This window comes from Lepisma saccharinum, chromosome 18 (assembly GCF_977018435.1).
Source record: "Lepisma saccharinum chromosome 18, izLepSacc3.1, whole genome shotgun sequence".
Lineage (NCBI taxonomy): Eukaryota > Metazoa > Arthropoda > Insecta > Zygentoma > Lepismatidae > Lepisma > Lepisma saccharinum.
The window spans coordinates 11,907,265-11,934,691 of record NC_139246.1 but is presented as its reverse complement, the minus strand read 5'-3'; the positions used below and the strand labels follow the sequence as shown (position 1 = coordinate 11,934,691).

General features: G+C 39.5%; 1 protein-coding gene across 3 annotated transcripts; it reads left to right on the top strand.

Annotated features, from left to right (window-relative positions):
- The first annotated feature begins 74 nt into the window (after positions 1 to 74).
- On the top strand, positions 75 to 27,427 carry LOC146001851 (uncharacterized). 3 transcript variants are annotated; one of them, XM_083139550.1, is made up of 6 exons: positions 75 to 181; positions 5,618 to 5,794; positions 10,262 to 10,558; positions 13,247 to 13,406; positions 18,411 to 18,563; positions 26,420 to 27,427. In XM_083139550.1, the coding sequence occupies exons 2-6, from the start codon at positions 5,638 to 5,640 to the stop codon at positions 26,499 to 26,501; spliced, it is 849 nt and encodes a 282-aa protein (XP_082995676.1). In that variant the 5' UTR covers positions 75 to 181; positions 5,618 to 5,637; the 3' UTR covers positions 26,502 to 27,427. The 3 variants fall into 3 exon arrangements, with proteins under 3 accessions (XP_082995676.1, XP_082995674.1, XP_082995675.1); XM_083139548.1 differs by lacking the exon at positions 75 to 181 and adding an exon at positions 1,388 to 1,523; XM_083139549.1 differs by lacking the exon at positions 75 to 181 and adding an exon at positions 1,430 to 1,506.

Sequence of the window (27,427 nt, the reverse complement as noted above, 5' to 3'; positions counted from 1 at the left end):
ATAAGGAGAAAAAACATCTTCCGTCACTTCCAGTCAGTAACTCGGTAGCCTATCGAGCATATAAATCCAATAATGTTATTGTTACGAAGGTAATGTTCTGTAATGACTAAGTTCAATTTATCTTTTCGATATACCTACTTAAAAGGAGCTGAATTCGAGAGGCTAGTTATCTAATATTTAAGTAAGTATTTATTACAATGCTCTCTTACCTGTCACGCACTCTCACCAATTGACGAACTTCAATTAAAGTGAATTTAATAACAAGGGGCGTGCACAGAAAGAAAATTCTATTTTCTAGTATGATCATGATGTTCATAAATGGTACATACCGGTGTGCTATTAAGAAAAAAACAAGATTGTATTTGAAAACTATATCTATATTGCCATTTGGTGTACATGCGTACAGTGAGATCCATGAGTATTACCGTGCAAATTGTTCATCACCATGTTCGTGCACTTTATTTGAACCAATAAGAGCTTCAAGAATTAAAAGAAAACTCAAAACAAACTGTTGACAACTTCTGCACCAGCATACATAAAAATTCATCGCTTAAAAACACACAGGATGTAAGAGAAAAGTCATTGATAATAGTCATGGGTAATTTACTGAGCAATACTAGTGGATCTCCCTGTACATCGTACGCTACCTTTCGACATGATTACCAGCATTGTTGAGGCACATATCACAGCGTGGCGCTAGTTTTTCTGATCCTTCATCCTGGAGTGTGTCGCCTGCGATGTAAACCAAGTCGTAACGACTTCTTTGACCTCGTTGTCGTCATTGAACTGCCAACCAACAAGGTTTTCAGATGAAGAGACACATCAGAATCAATTGACAATAAGTCTGGGTTGTAGGGTGGATGCTGGATTTTTTTCAGGCAAATGTCGTGATGGTATCTTGCGATGTGTGGCCAAGCATTGTCATGAACGATCCAAACTCTCAGCTAAGCAAATCAAATCGCCTATACTGGATCGCAGGGGGCAATATTTTATACCTGTCGAAATTGACACCTGCAGAACGTCTTTTCTGTCCCAAAACACTGTCTTGGGAATTAAAGTGGTCTATTTGAATTTCGTCTTTGTTAGCGATAAATGTGACTCAATGTGTCGTTTAACATGTTGCCCTAAACATGCTAAGTGAATGCTGTCACTTCTAAACGATGTTTGAAATAAGTACCCAATACGGAACTACGACACTTGTAAGGTATTTTAAAGTACATTTTCGGGGTTTAATGACACATTCAAATAATATTTATCTGTAGCAGTCATTGTCTCAAATTCCTCATGAAACAGTTCATAAAAAACGACAGTTTCTTGTACATAAAAATATATGCACGATGCGAAATTTGCAAGGTTAAGTGTTCTTTTGTGCAGTCGCGACACATAATGTGAAATGGTGTGTAGAGTTGAAGGCTTTTAGTGTTCAAGGGCTACTTCAACTTCAGCAGGAAAGGTAACTCCGACTAACACTTAACGGTAGATTGTACCCTGGAAACATTATCACAGGTGAACATACGTATAAGGTAATATATGTGGCACTTCAATTGTGAGATTTGTAAATTATATCCTTGTGTTTTTGTTACGCCTCACAGGGCCAATTAGTTTTTAGTTTTTTGTCAGTTCGTAAGTGTTCAGCATGTTTCTTTTATGTTACTGAATGTCGCCCATTAAATTATACAAGAAACGATAATATTTTTACACAAGTGAAATTTTTACTGATGCAAGACTAAGAAATACATTCTTATCAGTATTCTACTTTTCTTAGCTTTTTAGTATCTGAATGTAGACTTTTAATAAACATAAATAGCTACAACAGTTTGATTGTCGAACAATAGGCTAATAGTGACATTACGACTGCTTTGCTTAAGAATTTAAAGACGTAGAATATATTTTTTAAAAGTACATTAATCAAAGTTTATTGTCTGGTTTGATTGTTATGCTATCTGTATTGTTTACGAACAAGGATCAATATATTTATAATTTTTTCTGATATAAATCGACGGCATTTAAATTTTTAATTTGTTGGGTTATTGGAACAAGAGTAGTTAGTATCTGTTACCCTACACCAAGGTCAGGTTTTATTTCCTCGTATAGTGTTCACTAACTTCATTTCTTGTTCCATTAATCTGAATATGCACTTCGATATCTTAACTCAAACACAATACATTTATTTTATTTGACTCACAGATCCATCCACACTTGATGTAATAGAAAATATCAATCGTTTTAATAACAGAATATAATTTTCTGAGATAGTCTCGTCAACATTTACTACAACATTTTCAAAGTTTTATGTAACATCTGAAATCTTTGTTAGAAAAATTAATAGTAACTAAGACTGTAGAAAATCAAATAATTTAATTAACATTTATATTTTGCGTATCTGATAACTATTTTGATTAGCTTCATTAAGTAGTAAATGCTACGAAATATAAATCGTTCTCGATATTTTTTTGCGTGGGGAAATGTCAGCAAAGCAAAATATAGAAGACATGTGGTGAAGGAATATTGATCTACAGTGGGCGTAGCAAGGGGAGGGCGAAGTGGGCGACCGCCCGGGGCCTCGCGTCCCATGGGGCTTATATGAAAAATGTAAAAAAAAACAAGAAATAAACATGGAAAATTCAATAAAATTGGGTGCAATAAAATTAAAACATTTTGTTTTTATCTGGTTTAAATTCTAGTTAATTTGAATGAATACGTCAAAACGGACGCAACGTGCAGGCAGGATGGCCCAAAGCCTAAAGGGGTCCGAAATATGTAAAAATTATTGTCGTATTTCTCATGTGAAACATTTACTAAATATTCACGATAGCTTGCTTGGATATTTACCCATTTATTCTTTTCTTGAATATAAATCACTTTGTCTTGTCTTATCATTTTTCTCCTGACCTTCCATTCACGATTTTAATTTGTTAACAATAAAGCACTACAACTTCCACGAAGCAAGTGTGACGCATCTAAATGCTTGAGTCGTTTTCAACTCAAGTAGGACATGGATAATAGTCCCACGAACGGCGCAACTGGGAATTAAGAGTGGCGTTACTTTGTAACCGAAACCTGTACATACATAAGTCATACACCAAATGTTAGCCCTGTCCAAGTATATATTTTTAAACATAGAAACAACAAACGGGGTGCAGTGTTGTTCATGCAGTGTTGCCAAATGTAAGTGAAAGTGTAAATTTATTTTTCCACAAAGCATGGAAAATTGCATGTCAAACATTCGTACGGAAATTTGGACGTCAATTTCCACCTTAGGTAGGTGGACTATTTCGCCATCTATAGTTCAGAGAAGAAAACCGATCGTTTTCGCGTATAGCCAATCCTGAAATGCCTCGTAAAGGCGTACCGGTCCAAATGGGTGTTTTAAAAAAAATATGAAGTACAGTGGCAACACTGTTGATGTTTGAAGGCAACAAAAGGTGTGTTTAGTGATGGTCTATGACATGGAAATACTGGAAACAGGAAAAAAAGAAAATGAAAATTATGGTGAAAAAAGTGTTAGTTACCTACTCCTGGCAACCATGCAATGCGCGTAACAGGCAGTGTAGCTTTCCAAAACATGTTGAAAATGACAACAATTTTCCCTGAGGCATTCATCAACACGTTTTATCATGTTGGAAGCAACTTTATGCAAGGTTGATTGGTTTATATTGTTAATAGCTGTGCAAATGTTTATTTTTAGATCATCAAGTGTTCTTGGGTTATTAATGTAAACTGTTTGTTTCAAATAACCCCACAGAAAAAAAATCTGGAGACGTCAGATCCAGGGAGCGACTGGGCCATAAGTTTTTGCTTATAATGTGATCGCCAAAAAACGCTGCCAACATGTCTAAAGTTTCATTAGACGTGTGACATGTTGCGGAGTCTTGTTGAAACCAACAATCACGTTCATCACGTTCCAACAGAGAAATAAACTGTGTGATAAGGTCACGATAAACTATTCCGTCAACTGTTGTGTTGAAAAAGAATGGACCGATTATTTTTCTCCGCGAAATCGCGCACCACACACCGATCTTTTGTGGATGAAGTGATTGTTCATGTAACATATGGGGATTGTTACTTGACCAGTGTCGAGAATTTTGACTGTTGACATCCATTTAAGTGGAACCATGCTTCATCCGTGAAAAAAACCTTATCCAAAATATTCACACCATTGTCTCTAATAAAATTTCTAAACCACTGGCAGTATCTTACACGTGCACCTTTGTCTGCTTCCTTCAGTTCTTGTACAGCCTGTACCTTATATGCACGTACGTGCAATTGTTTTAACGCTCGGTGAGTTGTTGTTTTTGATACACCTGACTGTGCAGCAAGTTTACGAACAGATTTCCTGGGAGATTGTGATATTCTCTGCTCCACATCCTGCAGCACACCTTGTGTCAAAACTGGTGGTTGTCTGTGGTAGGGTTTGTCATTAACTGATCCTGTTTCACGAAATCTGGAAACAAGTCGATATATCGTCGAATTTTCTGGAACACTGTTATTCGGATATTTCTCGCGAAACACAGTTTTTACACTAGCGTACGATTTTGAACAAAAATAATGTTCCACAATGAACACCCTCTCTTCCAAAGAGTACTTCATTTCACAGAACAATTCTAATCTTCCCCTACGAACAATGCGAAATGCACGGCTCAAACAGTTCTGAGTACACAACTAACTGATTCTTTTGTTCTCGTTCGGTGGGCGCTCTTATCGCATTGCATGGTTGCCAGGAGTAGGTAAGTAAAACTTTTTTCACCATAATTTTCATTTTCTTTTTTTCCTGTTTCCAGTATTTTCATGTCATAGACCATCACTAAACACACCTTTTGTTGCCTTCAAACATCAACAGTGTTGCCACTGTACCTCATATTTTTTTTAAAACACCCATTTGGACCGGTACGCCTTTACGAGGCATTTCAGGATTGGCTATACGCGAAAACGATCGGTTTTCTTCTCTGAACTATAGATGGCGAAATAGTCCACCTACCTAAGGTGGAAATTGACGTCCAAATTTCCGTACGAATGTTTGACATGCAATTTTCCATGCTTTGTGGAAAAATAAATTTACACTTTCACTTACATTTGGCAACACTGCATGAACAACACTGCACCGCGTTTGTTGTTTCTATGTTTAAAAATTTCTACTTGGACAGGGCTAACATTTGGTGTATGACTTATGTATGTACAGGTTTCGGTTACAAAGTAACGCCACTCTTAATTCCCAGTTGCGCCGTTCGTGGAACACCCTGTAGTTCTTCCTTCCTACCTACAGCTTCAGTTTTCAGCTCCCGGAAAATAGAGAAATGCATTTTTAAAGTGAGAAAAATTATTAAATATAATTTTCGTTAGTAATTTATTATTATTATATAAATATGACGTATGCCTGAAGATTTTGTATCGATTCACATTGAGATTTCAAAATTAAAGAACGGATGGGGGTTTCGCATTCTAATCTCGTCCAGGGTCTCGCGATATGTTGCTACGTCACTGTATCTATGTTTTGGAAGTAGAAATTCCAAAAGAAATTGTACATAAAGAATGAAGCGGACACCGGTTTGATGATAAATTATGTTTTGATTTTCATTTATCGTTTGATGAAACCAATAATTAAAACATATTTTTGCAGGTGTTGATGAGTTCGTAATTATGGTACTTGGGTATATGGTGTGTATTGCCTTATTCTCCCATTATGTGCTATTGTCATCATCCGATGAGAACTTCTTGTATGAACATTCAGATGAATATAAAGATGATGAGAATGAGGTACACAATGCTCAACCAGCAGTAAAATATTTGGATACCTGTAAGTATACACACCAATTTTAGAAGCTTAAGGGTTGTGATCTCTTCACTTTAGAGGTAAAGTGATCACCTTCTTAAATGTCAATTTGGAAATGCAACCGCCATTTACTCAACATTGATTGAAGTATTGGTTTTATGCGTCCTGAACGGAGGGTGATCACTTAAATTTAAGTAAAATTCAAGCGATCGCCTTTGTAGATGTTAAAGGGCTATGGTTGATATTTTCCCTTATGTTTATCCAGGGGCAACACTTTAGTCTTAAAAAAATCCCTCATCAAAAATTGACTTCAGTTATACTTTCCCAAAGATAATATCGAAAAAGACACGCAAACGAACGAAGGATAAAGTCTGTCTGTCTCTCCTTTCTTCGAGAGACCATTAACAGATCTACGTCATTAACAATACATGCACAATAAGAGTAAGACAAGAATGCAAAGTAAATATGAAAATGATATATAATTGATTTATATTAATAGAAAATAAAACCTAAACAAATAAAACCATTTCAAATATTTTAAAATTTATTCACTTTTTAACCAGCTGGTAATGGAATTAGTTTATCACTTTATACATATCTGATACACATAAAAATAACAAATTATCATTCATGTATATATGTATATATACAGGGTGTTGCAAAATACCTGTTACAACGCTTGGGAGGTGATTCGACAAGTAAAAACAAGGAAAAAATGTCGAAATCGGCACCGTTTAGGAGTGACAGGCGTGCGAAAATCGCCTCACACCATGTTTATGGCACAATAACTCAAGAAGGAAGAAAGATGTCAATGTCGGAATAAAATAATACAAACAAAATCGTACCTGGCGAATACAATGGTGCATCAATTGAGGCCCAGTGTAAATTGCGCAAGAGGACTCTCAAAGAAAGTGGGGAATCCCCTGATGGAAAATACAAGAAATTTACTACTATCTTCTACATAATGTTGAGATCGGAATGTAGCCAGTAAAAAATGGCGACGTATGTCCACATGTCCCACTACTGCTGGGACACCGTCCCACACCCGGGAAATAGGAAAATAACTGCAAATCTCCTGTTGTACACGGTTCACATTGCGGTACGAAGAAAATAAACCAATTTGTCGCATGTCTCACTACTGCTGGGACACCATCCCAAATGGAAAAAAAATACGGGAAAATCATAAAAAAACGTTTTCAATCCTTTAATGTTGACACACTACTTTGCAGTACGAAAAACAAAAGTTAAACATTGGCCACATGTCGTCAGGCTGTGCATATACTACAAGAGAGCTCCCCAAAAAAGTGGGTAATCCTCGAAGGAATGAAGACGGAGAATGGCGAGAAAACGCACACAATGGCATGTAACATTTCCAGGCACAGCACATCTGGAAGGGATTCCACTGAGAAGCGCACAACCTCCGCACATGCAGATCGACGGTATGAAGTACAGCGATATCCAGCATCTTCACTCGCACCTTTCACTAAAGGACACTATGCGGTGCTGATAGGGGCTCACAAACACCGGTATACTCAGAGACGTTGTTGAAAATGTCCGCCATTGACTTCAAGACAAAGATGGCATCGGCGAAGCACTGATTGTCCGGTACGCGCAAATACCTCTGGCATGTCAACAATTGTCCCAGCAGCGGCACTAACACGAGCAATGAGATCCTCAGCACTTTCCACAGGGGTTTCATACACGAGCCTTTTCATTTCTCCCCACACAAAGAAATCCGCTGGTGTGAGGTCGGGGGAACGAGGTGGCCAAGGTAAAGGTCCACCCCTGCCAATCCAACGATCGCCGAAAATATCGTTGAGTAAGGCCCTGGCTCCCCGGTCGAAATGTGCGGGGGCGCCGTCGTGTTGAAACCAGATACGTTGTCTACCTGCCAGTGGCACGTTTTCCAAAAGTTCAGGTAATACGTCATGTACAAACACCCGATAATTCCCACCACACAAAGTAGAGGGCAAAATGTACGGGCCTATCTGGTCACCTACTACGCCACACCACACATTCACTGCGAACAATGATTTCATGCGGATTGTCCATATCCCAGACATGGCTGTTGTGGCTATTGAACATGCCGTCCCTGGTGAATATTGCCTCATCTGTCCACAAAACTCTTGTTGGGAAATCTCGAATGGCAAGAGTTTGTTGCACGTACCATTGGCAGAAATCCATGAATAGGGGAAAGTCCTTGGGCAGTATGTGGTGCACCTTATGCAATTTGTATGGGTGCAATCCCTTCTCCTGAAGAACGCGGAACACATTGCTATGGTGGGTTTGTTGAGTAAGAGCAATGATACGTGTGCTGGTGTCAGGACGGTCTCGTATCGCGTCCAACACGTCCTCTTCAAATTGCACAGTGCGGGGTCTTCAACAATCCCACCTACGGGGTAGTAGAGATCCAGTTTCACGTAGTCGAGCATCAAGTCTTTGTGAAAGAGTGCATGTGCTGGTAACCGCCTATTGGGAAAACGTTCGTGATACGAACGCCGTACTTCACTGCGGTTTGCCTCTCCATAAACGAGATGCATATCAGCAAGCTCGTGGGTAGAGTACTCCACCATTGTCCTGTTCGAGAACTGCCCAGCAACAGGGGCACTTTCCCTCCGAGTGACGGATCACAACTACCGTGATTAGCACCCACGTAATGTCACACAGGTGTCCACGCAGTTGTTGCAAACCGAGAAAGAACATGGGAATACGTACTCTACGTACAATATTCCTTGGCGCAATTCAACCATACACACACGCCAGACTAAACTCCACGCTGCGAGACGCAGAACAAGACAGGAAAAACAACGGTCGACTACACTCTCTACGTAGTATCCACCAACACTAATACGTAACAGGTGACCTACACTCACAGCGCCTCTAGTGGGGCTTTCTGTATCAATTAGCTGAAATCAATCTGAGCGTAATTTGACGGCATAGCGTTATTTTCGAGTGAATTTCCTATTTCCCGAGTGTGGGACGGTGTCCCAGCAGTAGTGGAACATGTGGACATACGTCGTCATTTTTTACTGCCTACATTCCGATCTCAACATTATGTAGAAAATAGTAGTAAATTTCCTATATTTTCCATCAGGGGATTCCCCACTTTCTTTGAGAGTCCCCTTGGGCAATATACACTGGACCTCAATTGATGCACCATTGTATTAGTCAGGCACGACTTTCTTTGTATTCTTTTAATCCGACATTGATATCTTTCTTCCTTCTTGAGTTATTGTACTTTACACATGGTGTGAGGCGATTTTCGCACGCCTGTCACTCGCAAACGGTGTCGATCTTGACATTTTTTCACATGGCATTTTTTCCTTGTTTTCACTTGTCGAATCACCTCCCAAGCGTTGTAACAGGTATTTTGCAACACCTTGGGTGTATATATATATATATATATATATATATATATATATATATATATATATATATATATATATATATATACACGTATCAAAAACTGGGCAGCTTCCGCCTCTAACAGTGTTTGCTGCAACCACGTAAGTTGAAAAATAATTTTTTTATTGACATTTATAACCGCGCCATTCATTTGTGTATACCCTGTATATATATGCATATGGAGCATTCAATTGTTACGGGTGCTTCGTACAGATTACATTTTTAATATTAAAGTAACTATTTTACTGTAGTTAAGCAACATTTGTCTTACAGTTTCCGTCCAATGAATTTTTAAACTAAACACTGTTGGTTAAGCATAATTACCATTAGAATACCTCCCGGATTCGAATCCTGGCCTGGGCATGGATGTTTGTGAGTGTCTATTTATCAATTTCATCATATCATCACATCCCCATCTTCGCAAGTTAGCCAAAAGTGGCACAAAAAGCGAAGTAAAATAAATCAAATCATTAGAATACCTTACCAGATTTGTATAAGTGAACAATTTTTGTCACGGGTGGGACAGAAAAGCACTGGCTCTTTACTTAATAAAATATTTATTTTAATATCTGCCAATTTTCCAATGATGAAAATGAAAAATAAATTATTTAAGACAAAGAGAGAAAGGTAATTGAAGGGGAAATGTAACAAAGAAGAGATTAATTGTTTTTGGTGTCATGGGTGAGACAATACCAAACAAAAGGAAATCAAAATGTTAAAACAAACGGGCAATCAGTAAAATACATTCTACCTTCTAACTTAATTAAGTAATAAAAGTTGATTTTTTATCGAAATGGCAATTTTAGATTAACTCACAAGATAGAATAAAGTTACATCATTGTATTTAATTTTAAAAAATGATATTCAAGGGCAGTTCGACATGGAATGACCCATATATGTGGGGGGAAGGGGGGGCTGTGTCTGTCTGTGGTAGTAAAAGTTACGAACCTCCTTCTCCCCGTCAAGTTCCGGTGATTTCGCACGTTGCTTCTCCCATAATCCATAGTGGGAAGGGGATTAAAAACCTTTCTGTACAATTTGTAGGCTGCTATGTAAATCTTATTGTGCGAATCATTCCATTTGCAGACCCTGATATAGTAGCCATGCAAGACTATGCTGAGTATAAGGCACGGGAATTGGAACACCTCATAGAGAACATAAGGAAGCACAAGGAAAATATAAACCTGAGGAACATCAGCCAAGAAGTGGACGTGAAGGAATTCATGGACGAAATAATGGGAGATTTCGTTTCATCGGACGAAGGAAATGGTGATGAATTAACCCTTGGGGATTTCATGCAGGATGCCCTTAACGACGAGGAACTCTCTGATCAAACCATGAGTGATTATTTTCCGAAGAGCTTCCTCCGGTTCATGGTCCCAGGTTAGTCTTGTGTGATATGAAGATGTTAGTGTTAGTTCTGTACAACTAGAAGTTAGGCTTGCCGTTATGATGTTGGAGCGTTTGAAGGACCAAGTTAAACAATGAAAAACAGCATGTGTTGTTCTTTTCATTATAGAGCGAACCATAGGCGTAACTCCCCCCCCCCCCAAAATCGGGTTTATTAAAATTTACAAGTTAGAGGACCTGAGGAGCAAAGTAATAAAGAGAAATATTTGTGATTTCGCAAACGTCACAGTTATTTAGCAAATAATCCTAAATACTGTTTTTATTCGATGGAAAACTTATCGACTCTCTTCCCCCACACTTAAGCCCCAGGTTAGATTTTACCCCCTCAAAATTAGGCCCTGTTTGATTTCGCCCCTCAAAATTAGGCCCAGTTTGATTCTGCCCCCTCAAAATTAGGCCCTGTTTGATTTTACCCCTCAAAATTAGGCCCTGTTTGATTTTACCCCCTCAAAATTAGGCCCTGTTTGATTTTACCCCATCAAAATTAGGCCCTGTTTGATTCTACTCCTCAAACTTAGGTCCTGTTTGATTTTACCCCCTCAAAATTAGGCCCTGTTTGATTTTACCCCCTCAAAATTAGGCCCTCTTTGATTTTACCCCCTCAAAATTAGGCCCGAAGTCTGATTCTGTACCTTCAAAATTAGGCCCAACTTTAATTTTACCGCCTAGAAATTAGGCCCAGTTTGATTTCGCCCCCTCAAAATTAGGCTGTTTGATTCTCCCCCCTCAAAATTAGGTCATCTTTGATTTTACTCCCTCAAAATTAGGAACTGTTTTATTTTACCCCATCAAAATTAGGCCCAGTTTGATTCTGCCTCCTCAAAATTAGGCCCTGTTTGATTTTAACCCCTCAAAATTAGGCCCTGTTTGATTTTACCCCCTCAAAATTAGGCCCTGTTTGATTTTACCCCCTCAAAATTAGGCCCTGTTTGATTTAACCCCCTCAAAATTAGGCCGTTTGATTTTACCCCCTCAAAATTAGGCCCGAAGTCTGATTCTGTACCCTCAAAATTAGGCCCAAATTTGATTTTACCCCCTAAAAATTAGGCCCTATTTGATTCTACTACTCAAAATTAGGGCCAGTTTGATTTTACCCCCTCAAAATTAGGCCCTGTTTGATTCTATTCCTCAAAATTAGGCCCGGTTTGATTTTACCCCCTCAAAATTAGGCCCGAAGTCTGATTCTGGCCCCTCAAAATTAGGACCCAAGTTATACACATGGAGCGAACACAAACAAAAGCACCTTCGGCCAGAAGCGTTCGTGCACCTTCCCCTCCATCCATTCATCTGAACCATAAGGAGGCCTGCTCCACTCCACACCTCCCCTCCACGCGCGACTATGATGCACAGGACATGGGTTCTGCGCAGGTGCTCTTGTTTGTGGTCCCACTATACATGATTGAAGACAGCCATGTGCTAACGGACAATGGTGTTGCGACAGTGGCGGCGGTTAGGCGGGGGGAACCCCAATTTTTGCAACTTTTGCTCCTACACTATGCTAAACCTTTGGCGCGTCCAGTATCTGAGCGCTCAACGAGCAACTTGATCGCTCAGCAACTTGACGGCCAACGTTGCTTGGCGAGCGCTGCTCATTTGATCGCTGAATGAACTTCAACCTTGCTCACCACAGATTTGAGCCACAGAATATATTGCTTTTGTGTTTCGATCTCGTGAGGCAGAGGGAAGAAGAGGAAAACTGTGTGAGGTGGCCAATGAAGAAATATTTATGATTAAAGGCTTACGAATCGCAAGTTGCGATATGGCATAATTACAGAGGAAGTTCAAGTAACAGAAGGCTACTTGTAATTTTCAATTTTTTGTAATTGTATTAAAATGAAAGTGTTGTTTATTGCAAATAATACATATTATATTTAAATAGCACCGTAGTTTTGAAAACACATCAACTGTTCTATTTCCATAGTTAACAGCTTTTCAAACACCGAAATCTTGTCCACTTGAAGCAGCCACATTGATCACAGATTTTTCACAGGCACTGATATTTTGATCAATGATCACACACCGTCAAGTAAATGATCTGTCTGCTCAACGAGCGAAAATCTTGTTCAGCGAGCATTGCTCAGATATTTGACGCGCCCCTTATCTACCAAGGGAAAATAAACTGTCCTTACCCCCCCCCCCCTTCAGTTTCTGCCAACCTCCCCCCAAATTTTGGAACCCAATCGCCGCCACTGTGTTGCAACGTTGCACTGAGTAAAGCAGCAGACGACTTGTATGTAGGGCTCAGCCGATACCACTTTTAACCGATACCGATGTTTGAAAATTGTAACCATTCGAGGGCCAGATCAGGCGAATAGGGCGGCTGCGTTACCAATGAGATGCTGCATCCCTGCTTGATTTGACGGGTTCGACGGGGAAGGGGCCAACGTCACTTACCGGTGGATTTATTATTTGCATGCGGTATCTGACAGCTCGTGTCATGTAGCATCAATTCCTCTAACTTGCGACATTGGGGAACGTGCCTCACCACAAACGCACGCAAGGGTATCACGTAAAATCTGGTGAATCAAGGTTTGCACCCTTCTTGGACAGTAACGGACAATCCAGGCTTGTCACTGAACGAGAACACCGCAATTCTGGGCAATTTAATAACGCTAAGTGTTGTACGTACCTGCGTAGCCATTTGCATTTTCTTTGTTGTAGGAACGAAATGGTGTGGACACGGCCACTCTGCAAAACATGAAAGAGACTTTGGCTACTTCGTCACCACGGACAAGTGCTGCAAGAACCACGACCACTGCCCAGAGGTCATAGAGGCACGGGAGACCAGATACGGGCTCAAGAACACCCATTCGCATTCCATGTAAGTGGCAGTAAACGGATTGGGTATGAGTTTTCGTTGTAAGTCCACTTTGTGTTCATGTAAGGTAATCAGGACTGGCCCTACAGTTTAAAATGGAATCCGAACCATATCCATCAATATATTTTTCATATTCTTTTTTATGTTAGTAATAAGTGATCTTTTGTTCAAAACAATTCAGCAGCCAGGGGCGTATATTCCGGGCTAGCTAGGCTATCTGCAAAGCCTGAAGCGTAGAAAGTAAAACACTGAAGAAAAATCTATTAACACTGTGAATTAACCTGATTTGAAGAAGAGGATAATGGCGATTCTGAAGTTGGCAACCTGAATTCTTAGGAGTTCGCAACCTGAATTTATAGGAGTTGGCAACCTGAATTCTTAGAAGTTGGGAACCTGAATTTTTGTAAGTTTGCAACCAGACTACCGTTGGCTTCCTTGAAGACGTCAAGAATGAGCCTACTATTCTCCCTTCCTCCATAGCCTAGGACCAGGTGTCATAGTGTGATAGCCCGGGTCTTAGACTCAGCATACGCCACTGTCAGCAGCTAAATAGAGATAGACATCTATTGGCTTGTTCTTTGACTTTAAGCTGCATTTTATATTTAATATTGATGACGAAACAATTAGAACTCAAATTACTGTTTGCTTGGTTGATAAATTATCAAATCCGTAGTAATAAACCTTCCTTAGACCAGTTTCTATAAATCCTTATGCATCTCAAAAAAACAGAGCATCAACTTTGCATTGTATGTACAAGGGTCGTTCAAGGTTGACAGGACTTTCGTGCGTAAAATATTAATGAATCAATGTAGCGCTGCATTACTAGGGCAGGACAGACCATGATTCCTTGCGAGTAACCATGATCCTTTGCGACACATTTGGCGCATGCGCAGTAGTGTAAACAAAGATGGCGGCAAGTAGTGTATCTGTTGCTGTGGAACAGCGGTGTATAATGACATTTCTCGTGAAGGAGAAGGTGAAACCTGCTCAAATTTGGCGTAGACTGCAAGCACAGTATGGTGAACAAACACTGTCACGGGCAAGAGTGTACGAATGGTGTCATAAAAGTTCCCCTCCACCCAAGAAAAGCAAAGCGCTGCCGTCTGCCGGTAAGATTTTGGGAACAGTCTTCTGGAACATGAAAGGTGTTATCCATGTGGATTTTGTGGAGAAGGGTGCCACAATTAATGCCAAGTATTACTCAACACTGCTTCACGGTGCTGTACGTGGGGCTGTTCGGAAGAAAAGGCCTGGAATGTTGTCGAAACACGTCATTCTTCTCCATGACAATGCCAGGCCCCACACGGTCCATTTAACTCAAACAACACTGGCCAGCGTGCACTGGGAGGTTTTACCACACAGTCCTTACAGTCCAGATTTATGCCTCAGTGATTTCCACTTGTTTGGGGCACTTAAAGAGCATTTGGGCGAGATGCACTTCCAGACAGATGAGGAACTCAAGAACGCTGTCCTGCAGTGGTTACGACACCAACCTACTTTTTTCTACGCCAAAGGCATCAAGGAACTTCCACAACGACGGCAACGGTGTCTGGATGTTCAGGGGGAATACTTTGAAAAACTGACATAGTTTTGTGCTTCTATGTATGTATATTTCCTGTCTAGAAATAAAAGTCCCGGTCAACCTTGAACGACCCTTGTACATCAAATCAGGAATAGCCTATTGTATGTATCCTGTAAAGATAGAAAAAAATAGCTACCGGCGATATTCATTTAAGTATCATTCAGACGGCAAAATAATTCTCAAGCATACTTAAATGAATAATTGTAACCACCTAGCAAAAAAACGTCGGAGATAGACGCTCCAATAAATTTATAGCAAACATTAAAGCTTCCTATTATGGAATAAATGAAAATATGGGTTTACGTTTGGAGGATAAAGTAATGGATCATTTATCATTAAGCAGGATAAGAGATAGATTTAGAGTAGCATTATTTCAGGAAATATTCGTAAGATTGTATAAAGTAGGGATTGTCCAAGGTGAAATTATTATTTCAGATTCAACTTTAGTTGAAGAAGTCTAATGTTAACAACCTATTCATATACACAGTTCTGTGTATTCCTTATTAAAAGGGAATGGATTTTAAGGTGTAAATTAAGGGTGCTGATAAAATGTCTTTATTCCGGTCTAAACAAGTTACATTAACATTCTTTAATCAACACTGTAGCAAATAATATAATTTATGGTAAACATGGTATAATTTATATTATACTATTTTATAGCTCTCGTTCTGTTCTACAAAATGAGACTATACGATTTTATGTAGCTGCTCAAAAAGAGTGAACATTATTTACTTTTCTTTCCAGATTTTTTCACAAAACATGAAAGAAAATGGAGGAAAAGGGTGGTGAAGCATCAAAGAGGGGGTAACAAGGGGACAAACGTGCTAATCTCACTACAAGGTGCAAAAAGGTGCAACAAAGTGTGTTCATTTTACTTGATTTCATGTCCTAAAATACATATCTCCAACGATCGGTATGAAAACAGCTATATTTTTGGAAAGCTGCTGCACCTTAAAATCCGTTCCGTAATAATGAAATGTCCTCAAATGTTTATTACAAACTTACGTTTTATCACGAACTAACGAGGAAAGTATTAACTGATACTGTGCATTGACACTATCAAATTGATTGCAAGCTATAATTTTTCTCAGGTCTTCGAGAGCTCAATCACCACGTAATAAATTGAGGCGTTGAACAAGGGAAGGGGCTTGATCCCTTCTCGCACTCCACAGACTGCACACTGGCACTCACCACATTCTCATTTTCACCAATACACGGTTGCTCTCTGACACGATTATAGAGCCAAGCAACGACACTACAGTTTTACGAAAATGCCCATAGATGGCAGGCATAGGCGTAGCTACGGCGTGTGCCGGGTGTGCCTAGGCACACCCTAATGGCTGCTTTATCAAAGAGAATTAAATACAGATATTTCAATAAGACAGAAAATAAGCGGCACTTTGTAAAAAGTTGAAAATGTCATTACAATGCTACATCTCATTCGTGAGTAAGTTAAGGTAAGGCTCCACGTTATGGGCGCCATTATGCTACGACCTGGGGGTACGTACTTAAATGTTATTTACCACGGCTATAGAAATATCTTAATCTCAGGGAATAGGTTCTTTATTTGAGAATTCCAAAAAAAAAGGTTTTTTTTCCAAGAGGATATAGTTAAATGCGGATCTATATTCTGAAAACTGTACACAATACAAAGAAAATATATAGCGAAGCTTGTATATACATTGAAATATATATATATATATATATATATATATATATATACTGATTCCAAATTTACGTCAGTTATATTCTTATAAATATATGAATAATTGAAAGGAAATCTTCTTCTTCTTTCTTCTCGTAATTTTTGGGGAAAAGGCTTCTTCTTGTTTTCTTCCTTCTATTTTGGGAAAAGGGTTATTCTTCTTTTCTTTCTTCTAATTTATTGTCCTTGCCTTTAAAGCGTAATCTCATTTATTACATGTATACGCTCGTTTTCCCCGCTTCTTTGGCATTATACAAACGATACAAGCTATACTTATAGAAAGATTAGAGGGCGACTAAACTGACAGTAGCGCCACCTCCTATGTAACGACCAAAAGGGGGATAGCCCAGGATCGCTAACAGCAATCGTTGCCTATGGCCCAGTGCGTCTAATAAGGAGCGCAACCGTAAGTGCTTCGGGGCGTCTAATTGAACACAGCGCCACCGAGGGACGGACAAATACAAAGCTGACGATATTCTCCTCGTCAGAGGTATTAAATTAAATTTTGATCACTAGGATCAAAAAGGAGATACATTTCTGAACTCATTTGCTCACTTATTAACTTTCATAATTATTTCATATACGAGCATATTCTTATTTATCTTAATTGACTATTTACAACATTTTATTCACTCCTTCTATAATTCTTATACTCTTCCTTTATGTATTTTGCATTTACTGTAATATATATAATCACTCTTCTCCGCTCCTAGTTTCTACAATGATCTCTGCTCTTCTTTATATGGCGTGCTGCCATCTATCGTCGCTTTCGGGAAACATTTCCTCCTTGCATTTTTCATTATGTCGTCGGAACTGGCACGTGACACTTGGTACAAACGTGTGCATTATCGCTGATGAAACCAGTGTCTATAGATTTTCGATTTTTTTATGTCATTGGAGAAAGAAGATATTTACTGCATTCTACTCTGTACTACAGCGCTTTTCTTCTATACCTGTCACAAGCTGCACGTGTGAGAGAGCTTTCTCCAAGCTTACCCAAGTTAAAACTAAATTAAGAGCAACTCAGAAGCAGGATAGATTGGAAGCCCTGTTCTTGCTATTTGTGGAACAGGAAAAAGCTTAGTCTATTGATGTAAATTAAATTATTGATGGGTTTAACAACATTGTACCTTTTGACAGACGTCTCTTGTTATAGATGACTTGTATTTTGATGTATTTGTTTGTAACATTTATGAACATTTGGTGTGTGTGTAATTTCTATGCAATTTGATTTTTTCTACTACATATATTCAGAAATTTTCAACACTGTCATTTAGTGAATTTATATTCCTTTACAAACATCAGTGCAGTTAAAGAGCCAAGTGATTGTGTTGCAAAATATGCTATTATAAAGGTACATGACCTCATTTTTTCGTTTGTGCACACCCAAATATAAAGTTCTAGCTACGCCTATGATGGCAGGCACATGCATTCCACTATATAACTCAATTTTCATAGGTGTTTGTGGCTTGGCCTCTTCTCTCGTTCAACGCCTAAATTGTGTATAATACAGTGTACTTTTTCCACTTTAAAATTTTTGAAATATACTAATGCGAGCTAAAACTGCCATCTAGGAACCAAGAGTACAAGCTGGAGATTTCTCATCTTTATTTTACTTTTATGAGTGTTAATATAGTGAATACTAATTTATATTAGACTATCATAGACTTCTAAATGTGGTAATAAATACAAAATTGTCTGCATCATCTAATATTTTCAGGATTGGGTGCAAGTGTGAAGTGGACTTCCGATATTGTCTCAAAAAAGTAAATACCATTGTTTCCAAAAATATGGGAAGGCTCTATTTCAACTTTGTGTCAAAGTCATGTTTCAAGTTGGAACACCCTATATTACGATGTAAAAAATACGACAGGTAAATTAGTTTTCAAATTTTCGTCTTGAGATCTTTATTTCCTCCTAACACTAAAAAATATATTAAAGTCTTCTCTTGAAAAGCGCTTAAGAATATATAGGCTAAGTTTGAAATCAATTCTGCACAGAAAAGGTGCAAGGATTTAAGGTTGTGGTCATTTTAATTAATTCAGTGTGTAACAAGATGTTGTTAGCCATTGATTCTTTTCTAAATACAAGGGTTGATAAAATGAAAAGGTACAAAACGACACTGTCGGTGTAAATGAATACTTTATTCAAAGTATCCTCCATAGGCCTGAGCACATTGATCCCATTGATGAACGAGCCGAATGATTCCTTTTTCCCAGAATTCCTTTGGCCGTGACGCGACCCAGTCCTTCACAGCGTCCTTGAGTTCATCGTCCGAGGTGAACCGCTTTCCTTTAAGATGCCTTTTCAGGGGACCAAACACATGGAAGTCACAGGGGGATAAGTCCGGACTGTAGGGCGGATGGTCTAGCTGCTCCCACTTGAACCTGGCCAGTTCCGCGTGTGTGACCCTGGAGACGTGTGGACGTGCGTTATCATGGAGCAGAACCACACCCTCCGTGAGAAGCCCCTGTCGTTCGTCTTCGCCGTAAATGTTCACCATCCGGCGATGAATATCGGCCGGTTTAACACCTTCCGCTGTCAGAAAACGGATAACGCCTCAACAGTCGAATTTGCCAATGTAAACACCATCCTGTCCGAAGACGCACTGCCGCGTCACTTGGACGGCGCTCTGTATCGGAGCCTCTGCTCTCTCCTGCGCATGCGCGTTCCCCTGCATGCTCCGATGCCGCGTGGCGAATCCAATCGCACCCCTACATATCACGCTACGTTCTCCCATCGCGGCATCGGTATTATATAAACGATTCCGTTGTTACGACGTTTCGTACCTTTTCATTTGATCAACCCTTGCACGTCACGTCAAGGTTGATGTACTTTTCATGCATCGATTGACACAGATAACATGTAATTGTGGTCTCTTTGAAATGATAAAAGTATCATTTGATGTATTTCTTTCTGTATTTTGATGTTTAGTTCGTGATTTTCCTGGGAGAAAGCGGTGTGGCATTTAAGATAGAAATATTTAGGTATTGAAAGAAATACGAAGGATTACACATTTGGAAGCTTACGTCAGGCCGTAACACAGGGACGTCGTTAGGGGGGGCCGGGGGGGCACCGGCCCCACGAAACGTTCACGTGGCCCCGGCAAACTGTTCTACATTTGCTGAAAATTTTACTTTCATGACAAATATTGCAAAATAGTTTTTCAGTATTTTTTTTTCTTTCAGTTAGAAACACTGTTCTTAATTTGAGTGGCACGAATCCAAAACCACATTTCTTTCTCGTTTTCCTGGTTCTAGCTATAGTGGATGTCAGTGTACGAACCTAGAACTTCGTTGTTTCTCGGAATTTTGAGGGAGCTGTCGTTCCACCCCTAGCAGTCGCAGGTCAACAACAGGCAGGGTTGGGCGTTGAGTGTTGCCGTTGCGTTCAAACAATGTTTTGAGCTTGAGTAGATTGAAGAACGACCGCTTGTGCAGCGGTAAACCACATATATGCAAACAGTTACAACTGGTCTCGAATCAAAGCGCAATACACGCTAAATAAGTATAATGGTGGCAGGATGCCGCATAAGTAGTATTATTCGCACCAAATATCTATTCTACTATTAAAACAGTCTAAAAGACGCAACGTGTTAAAAGTAATTATCTTCACAAACTGTACGATTTCTCGAGTCGCATATTTTTCTCGATATTGTGAAGACCGATTTTGAGAATCCTCCTTAACTAACGATGCCTCCCCGATTGCGCAGTGATAGCGTTGTTGCCTTGTAATCGAGGGGTCCCGGGTTCGATACATGGGTGGAGGTACACAGTGGTCCGGATCTTACTTTAAACTGTAGGTTCAGTCCCGATTAGCCTTACTGTGCATAAAGTGGACTTAAAAACACCAACTCAACTCCTTAACAAACTTTTCGAAGAATCGAAAATTTAAACAAGAACAAGTAAATACATTTTTGTAATTTTGAAGTAACTTATTATTATTATTGTTATTATTTTGGGTATTTTTGGTTCGTTTGAATCAGCCTCACACAGTAAGCTTGTTTTGTTTTGTCAAGTACATTAACAAACCCTTGCAATAAGTCACTGGAAAGACATGTGAGGTTGCACATATATTTAAGCATCTATAAATAAATAATAACCCGTGGTTCGACAATCCCGGAAGAGCCTTGGTCTATCTCCCGACTGCCAGTCCCTCCCACAATCCTACCTAGAGGTGTGGAGATCTTTAACCAGTAATGGGGTGACGTGGGGTCAGCACGTCGAACCCTCAACCGTTATAGGGGATATTCGTAAAGAATAATTATATTCTTGTGGTAAGGAGTCGTTGTCATTTAACAAACTTTATTGATTTATTCCATCAGCATTATTTAAAATGTAGTGCCATACTGAACTTACCAACTTAACAATGGCACATTGATTTGCTAAATGAGGCATTTTCCTTGTGTTGCAGAGCAGGTTCAGTTTTTGTTAGTACCGTTCGAAGAATTTTGAGAATATTGATGTTTTGTCAAAGGGACCACCCCCGAATAAATATCTGTGGATGTTTTACAGATTTCATCGTATTTAAGAAGGTAATTTTTCTGGTGCAACTTTCCTCCGTACAACATGTCTTTTGCCACTCAAGCTGAAAAGCAGATTCATAGGTGCAACGACCTTGGCAGAAAGAAACTCTGATTGGCACCATGTTGACAAAAGACTCAAGAAGTCCCGCAACCGACAGAACTCGAAGCGCTCGGATCTTACGGTGACATACACTTTGGTTGAACACAAATGGATGCATTGGTAGGAAATGCAGTGATTTTATGGGCCGTCCCTTTCTGGGAAGTCGGGGACCTTTTGAAAACACACTTTCCCTTCATTCACACCAGGGGGCCTAAGCCTGGTCACCCCTTCCCACAAAATCTTCTCTTCATCTGGCTCTGGTTATCGGCCGCGCCGAAACGCACTGCAGGTAGCTAGAACTTTCTGAGTTAATTACTTTATGGTTCAGCATGGACATAGGCTTTTCAAATTGCAAGAGACAAAATTCTACTGTTTGTCCCTTTTCTGGCGGGAGATGAATGACAAAGATGTCGCGGTTCCTTCAGTTTCCCACACTCAACCCTTGTGCTCATAACCTGCAGGGAAGGGACTTTATATCCTTCCTTGGTAACTTTCCACTCATTTTCAAGGAAACATCTGCTTCTTTTTGCCCTACTGTGTTGATTGGTCGACAATCGATGACTGTCAGCTAGTTCGAAGAACAGTTTGATCCAAGAAGTGGTTTCATAGTTAGCTTCTGTAAACGTGAGATTCCGGTAGGATCACGGAGTGCTTGAGATCTCATTTTCATGCATTCCGAGTGAAATTTCGATTGATTTGGTTCATTTTACTTTGCTCGTCTGCCACATTTGGCTAATTGCGAAGATGGGGATGAGTGATGATATGATTAAATTGATCAATGGACACAACAAACACCCATGCTCAGTCCGGAATTCAAACCCGGCACACCTGGCATCGTAGCACGATGTCATAACCACTCCGCCACGAGGTTAGGCGAAGTGAAATTTCGAGTGTGAAGTTGCCAGATCGTTTCCCTCTCGAAAAATTTGAAGTAGGATCGACCAAATGTCCAACACATTGACTTTCTAAATTGGTGCCACACAGGAGACCGGGTTTGACTCCCAGGGCGGTTGATCTCACATGTGATGAAGAATAAGTCACATTTCAATTAAGGAAGGAAACGAGGTATGTAGTCAACTTTATATAGTAGTGTGCATGCTCTAGAAATAATACGTTTAAAAATTCTGCATATTTCATGATTTTTCTTCATATAGCCTCCACCAGGGTTGTCAAAGGTCCATCTACCCATAACTTCTATGGGTTTTATTGGGTTCCGTTGCAGGACCGGAACCTTTCTTCTCGCACAATTTAAATAATTTAAATTCGGTCCTAGTAGTGTATTGTTCCATTAAAAAAGTTTACTGGCTCGCATGTAAATTGATCCGGAGAAGATTCCTGCACCGAATTTTAATTGATCCGGGAAAAAAGGTTCTTGGACAGTGTTAAAATTCAGCCGCAAAACAACGTTCCTGGACCGTATTTAAATTTTACCGAAAAAAGAGTTCCTGCACCGTATTTAAATTCATACGGAAAAAAGGTTCCTGAACCGAATTGAGGCCTAGAACCCATTTACACTTGCAGATTTTCTCTCCCGGATGTGAAATGAATTTATTTACAATACCTGGACCAATAACAACCCTGGGATTCTTAAACATTAGGGAACGCATACATTCTAATTTGTTCTATAGGTTTCCGTTATAGGACCGGAACCTTTTCTTTCGCACAATCTAAATTCGTACCAAGTTGCGAATTGTTTCATTTCAACTGATCCGGAAAAAAAATGTTCGTTGACCGTATTTAAATTATTCAGGAAATAAGGTTCCTGGACCGAAATTAAATTCATTTGAAAAAAATTCATGGACCGAATTGAAAACGTTACAGATGATGAAGAGGTTCCTTACGGTCCAGAACCCATTTACGCTTGCTGATTTTCTCTCCTGGATGGGAATTGAATTGATTTAAAATTCCTGGACCTTTAGCAACTCTGGCCTCCACCCGCAAATGCAGACGCTGTGGCTGCTGCTTGCGGGAAAGTTGACTAGACATACAAATAAAATTAATCCAACGTTATATAGCGAATAATAGTTACTTACATAATAATATCATTAAATATGGAGAGCCAAATTACTTATCAAGCATTTTCTGTTATTTGCCTATCCTAGTGGGAGCGAAAATCTTTTGCTCTTGGTGGTGAACTCGGTTCCTGCAAATTCAAGACGGCATTTTCTAATTTTCATTTCTATTTGGGCCGACAACTCCGTGGTGGAGTGGTTAGCAGGTTACGCTAATGTCCCGTGTTCGAATCCCGGCCTGAGAATGTGTCTTCTTTGTGATGGTCCTTTCATCAAGTTAATCTTAACTCATTCTCATCTTCACGATTAGCCAAGAAAAGTGAAGTAAAATGAACCAAGTCAATCAATAATTTCTATTTCGTTATTTTACGCCGTTTTTTTCACCTCTTGGGTTAAATGCGACGATGAGATTGAATGATGATCCGAAGGAATAGCGATGCGAGACATGATGCAACCACACCTGTCCAAGGTCCGAACCTTGGACCTCTGGTTTCGTAGTGCGTCATGCTCATGTTTCGGGAGTGGAATCCTTTGAATGAAAAACTATAAAAGTAGGGTGAAAGAAAACAACATTGTACTGTGCAAAAAAGCCATGTTTAGGTCCTCTAAAGAAAACTACAGTTATTCAGTAAAATTAATTTTGAAGGACAAAGCCTCCGAAGTGTTTTTCCATTCGGTGACGCGTGGTTATCACATCGAGTCCCATCTAGTTTTGAGAGTGGAATTCGATTACATATTGATTTCAAGTAGCTTCTCAATTGTCTTCACGGAAAGACTAGAGCGCAATAATTTGAGCGCGCGAAAATTTTGTTGTTTCTATTGCCATCATATATTCAGTTTTGCACGCCCAAAGAAGATTACTTTTAAGAAACTAGATGTGTGCATAAAATTTCATATATATCTTCATCATTCTCCAATGTGTACAGTACGACGCCACAAAAGACTCGTGCATGTCCCATAGAATAGTGGTTAAGGGTGTCGGCTTGCACTAAAGGCCGCCGGATTCTATTCTGGTATAAACAATATACATGGGATGCCTATATTGAACTCATTACACAAACATTTCATTTTCGCACCGTTGTCATACTTGAGCACCTGATTCCAGCACCTTTTTATATCTAAACTGACGGAAGAGGGTTTTCTGTACTTCTCAATTTTCTTCGAGCAAATTTACAAATCTAAGGAGTAAGGACTAATGAAATTGTTCTTGGTGTCTCAAAAATCTGACATAAGAGAAAATACATGGATTTTTAAAGACTGTCTAGAAATTTTTGGGGGCTACAGGAGAAAATAATGTTCTCTTCCAACAAATTTTATATATATTTATATTTATATATATATATATATATATATATATATATATATATATATATATATACACACACATACTGTACATATACTTATGTAGGCCTATATGGTATATTGCTTATATGGTCTGTTGTAAGAACGGCCCTAGAGGCCGAAACACGCCCGCTCCAATAAAGGCGATTTTATTATTATTATTAATAGTTTGTTAGTTTTTAATGTGGTTTGATAGAAAAAAAAATCTTAAGTTTTGGGCCCCCCCGAACTGATGAACCTAGTTACGTCCCTGCCGTAACAAGAGCTAGGCTGAAGCCTAGAGCCGTTCAATTTTTTTCATTCTTAAAGAAAAAAGACAACTAAACGCACGACCATGAAAATAGGCGGCTCGGCAGAATTGCGCTGTTGCCACATATGTGAAAGCAAAGCGAGAGCGGGACAAAAGTCGCTGGTTCGCGCGCCCTGTGTGGCAACGTCAACTGGGCTGCGTTGCCTAGTTCCAGTGTCAGACCGACCTCTCTCCGGGGCACTTTTGTGTCATCCCTGACCTTTCGAGCAAATACTGTCAGTTTGTATCACATGGATAACAAAGGCCAACTGTACAACGAGATCTTTCATTCTCTTAAACCCTCCGAACCCACAGGGTTGTGCTTTGACATGGCAACAGCGCAAACTTCCGCCACCCGCCTAATTTCATGGACGTGCGTTTAAGTCAGAATATGCGACGGAGAAATTTACACTTGGTAGAGGCAAGGGGAGATGGAAAATTTACGAGGAGTTTCTGTTTCCAAAAGTAGCAGGAATAGTACGTTTTTATCATGGGTGTCCAGCAGGGGAGCAAGGGGGGCCGTGCCCTCCCCTGGAAAATGAAGTCAACCAAAAATTATGTATTTCACACATATAATTTCAATTTAGCCACAATAATATGTGTTAATTATTGCATTAACACCATAACTTCAAATTTAAGCAATGTTATTTTAGGTAACTACGCTCTCTTGGGGGAAATGTGACTTGTTTGCCCCCCTGGAAAAAATACCTTCCTTGCCCCCCCTGGAAAAAATCCTGCGGACGTCCATGGTTCTTATAGATGTTCTTCAGACACTAAGACAAAACTGAAATATTCTTAAATATGCTATTTTTTTAATGAGAAACGCAAACTACGAATCTTTAAAAGTAAAAAAGTGTAAAGTGCTCCCCTGTGCATAGCACCACGCCATGAAGGCGTATAGGGGTAACGCCCCACACATTCTTGATCCGGTCGTGAGTGAGGGTGATGTGATCAGCATCACGCCCCTGACCGCCTTTAGCCCCCAGGGTTTCCCCCAGGTACCCATGTCATTCGACGCTGGGTGGGCGCCGGGGCCGCTTCCATCGTTAGAAAAGTTCCCGGATTTGAACCGGTCGGGGATCGAACCCGGGACCTTTAGCATGGTAGTCAGACGCGTTACCGACTGAGCCACGAATCTTTAAATAAACCTATATTTTTAGTGAGTTTTTATTTTGTTTCCTTATTTCAAAATTTGTAGGATGTAAATAAGAAGATAATAATGAAGGAGGCACATAAAATATTGGTGTTTGGTAGTGTGGGAGGGAGGGTCGCTAATTCTGCCTAGGACATCAACATATCTAGTTAAGGGGCTGGCTTATGTATAGTCACGCACACTTCTGGGTTGTAGTGATCCCATTGAAAGTCTTCGATGCCTCAAAATAATATTTGAGACTTGTATAGAAGATAAATTCCTACATTTTTCATCCTAATGAAATTCTTAATTCATGTCTTCTTATTTCAGTCACAAGAGATGCGTCGATTATGCTGTCAATCAAAACGAAGAAAAGAAATACCAGTGGTTTGATAATAGGCCTTGGTCGTGACATTGTCATGTGGGTTGTGAAAATCAAGTGCGAATTTTAAATCTGATTTCACAAAGATATGTGTTATTATTTCTCCTAGAACAAGTAGGAATTATTTTGTGTTTTTTTTTTTCGTTTCAGTGCGTCAGTTTATAACTCTTGATAATATTCCGATGTAAAATTGAAATACAACTGTTTTGAGTTAATTACTACGTTACCATGAATGAAATGCTAACAAATTTAGGTACAGATATACTGGGTGTCCCAGAAGTATTTACTTGATTACAAACTTTATTCATATTCGCTATATGCAATGTAGAGATGTGAAAGTGGTGCCAAAATGTTGGAAAACTAACCAAGTTTATTTGTTGCAGGTTTCAGTAATGTGGCTGTAGTGTAGTAGTGTCAGTGCCAAGGAATCCGGAATTAATGCTCTTGACATCGGGTGGCATCTTTCCATACAATGTTTCTTGGACTTGACAGAATTTGGGAATGAAGATAAATTCCATTTTTTAAATACCAACTTATTGATGGCAGATATTCTAGACGAAAGAATTATGTACATTTGAAAGTTCCTCTGCACTGTTATTGGTGACCGGGTCTCGTGATACCAGAGGATATGCTGACCTTTTTCCTGATTTGTGAACATTTCCGGTTCTGTGGGCACTGACACTGCTACACTACAGCCACATTACTCAAACCTGCAACAAAAAAAACTTGGTTAGTTTTCCAACATTTTGGCACCACTTTCGCATCTCTACCTTGCACATAGCGGATATGAATAAAGTTTGTAATCAGGGAAAGACTTCTGGGACACCCGGTATTACAGAATTCAAATTGTAAATTTGCTTGTGGTTAAACTGTAATTCTTCATTTCTCGTGCGTGACGTATTGTCAACAATTGCAATGTATTTATGTAATTTATAGAATAAACATTTAATAACTTA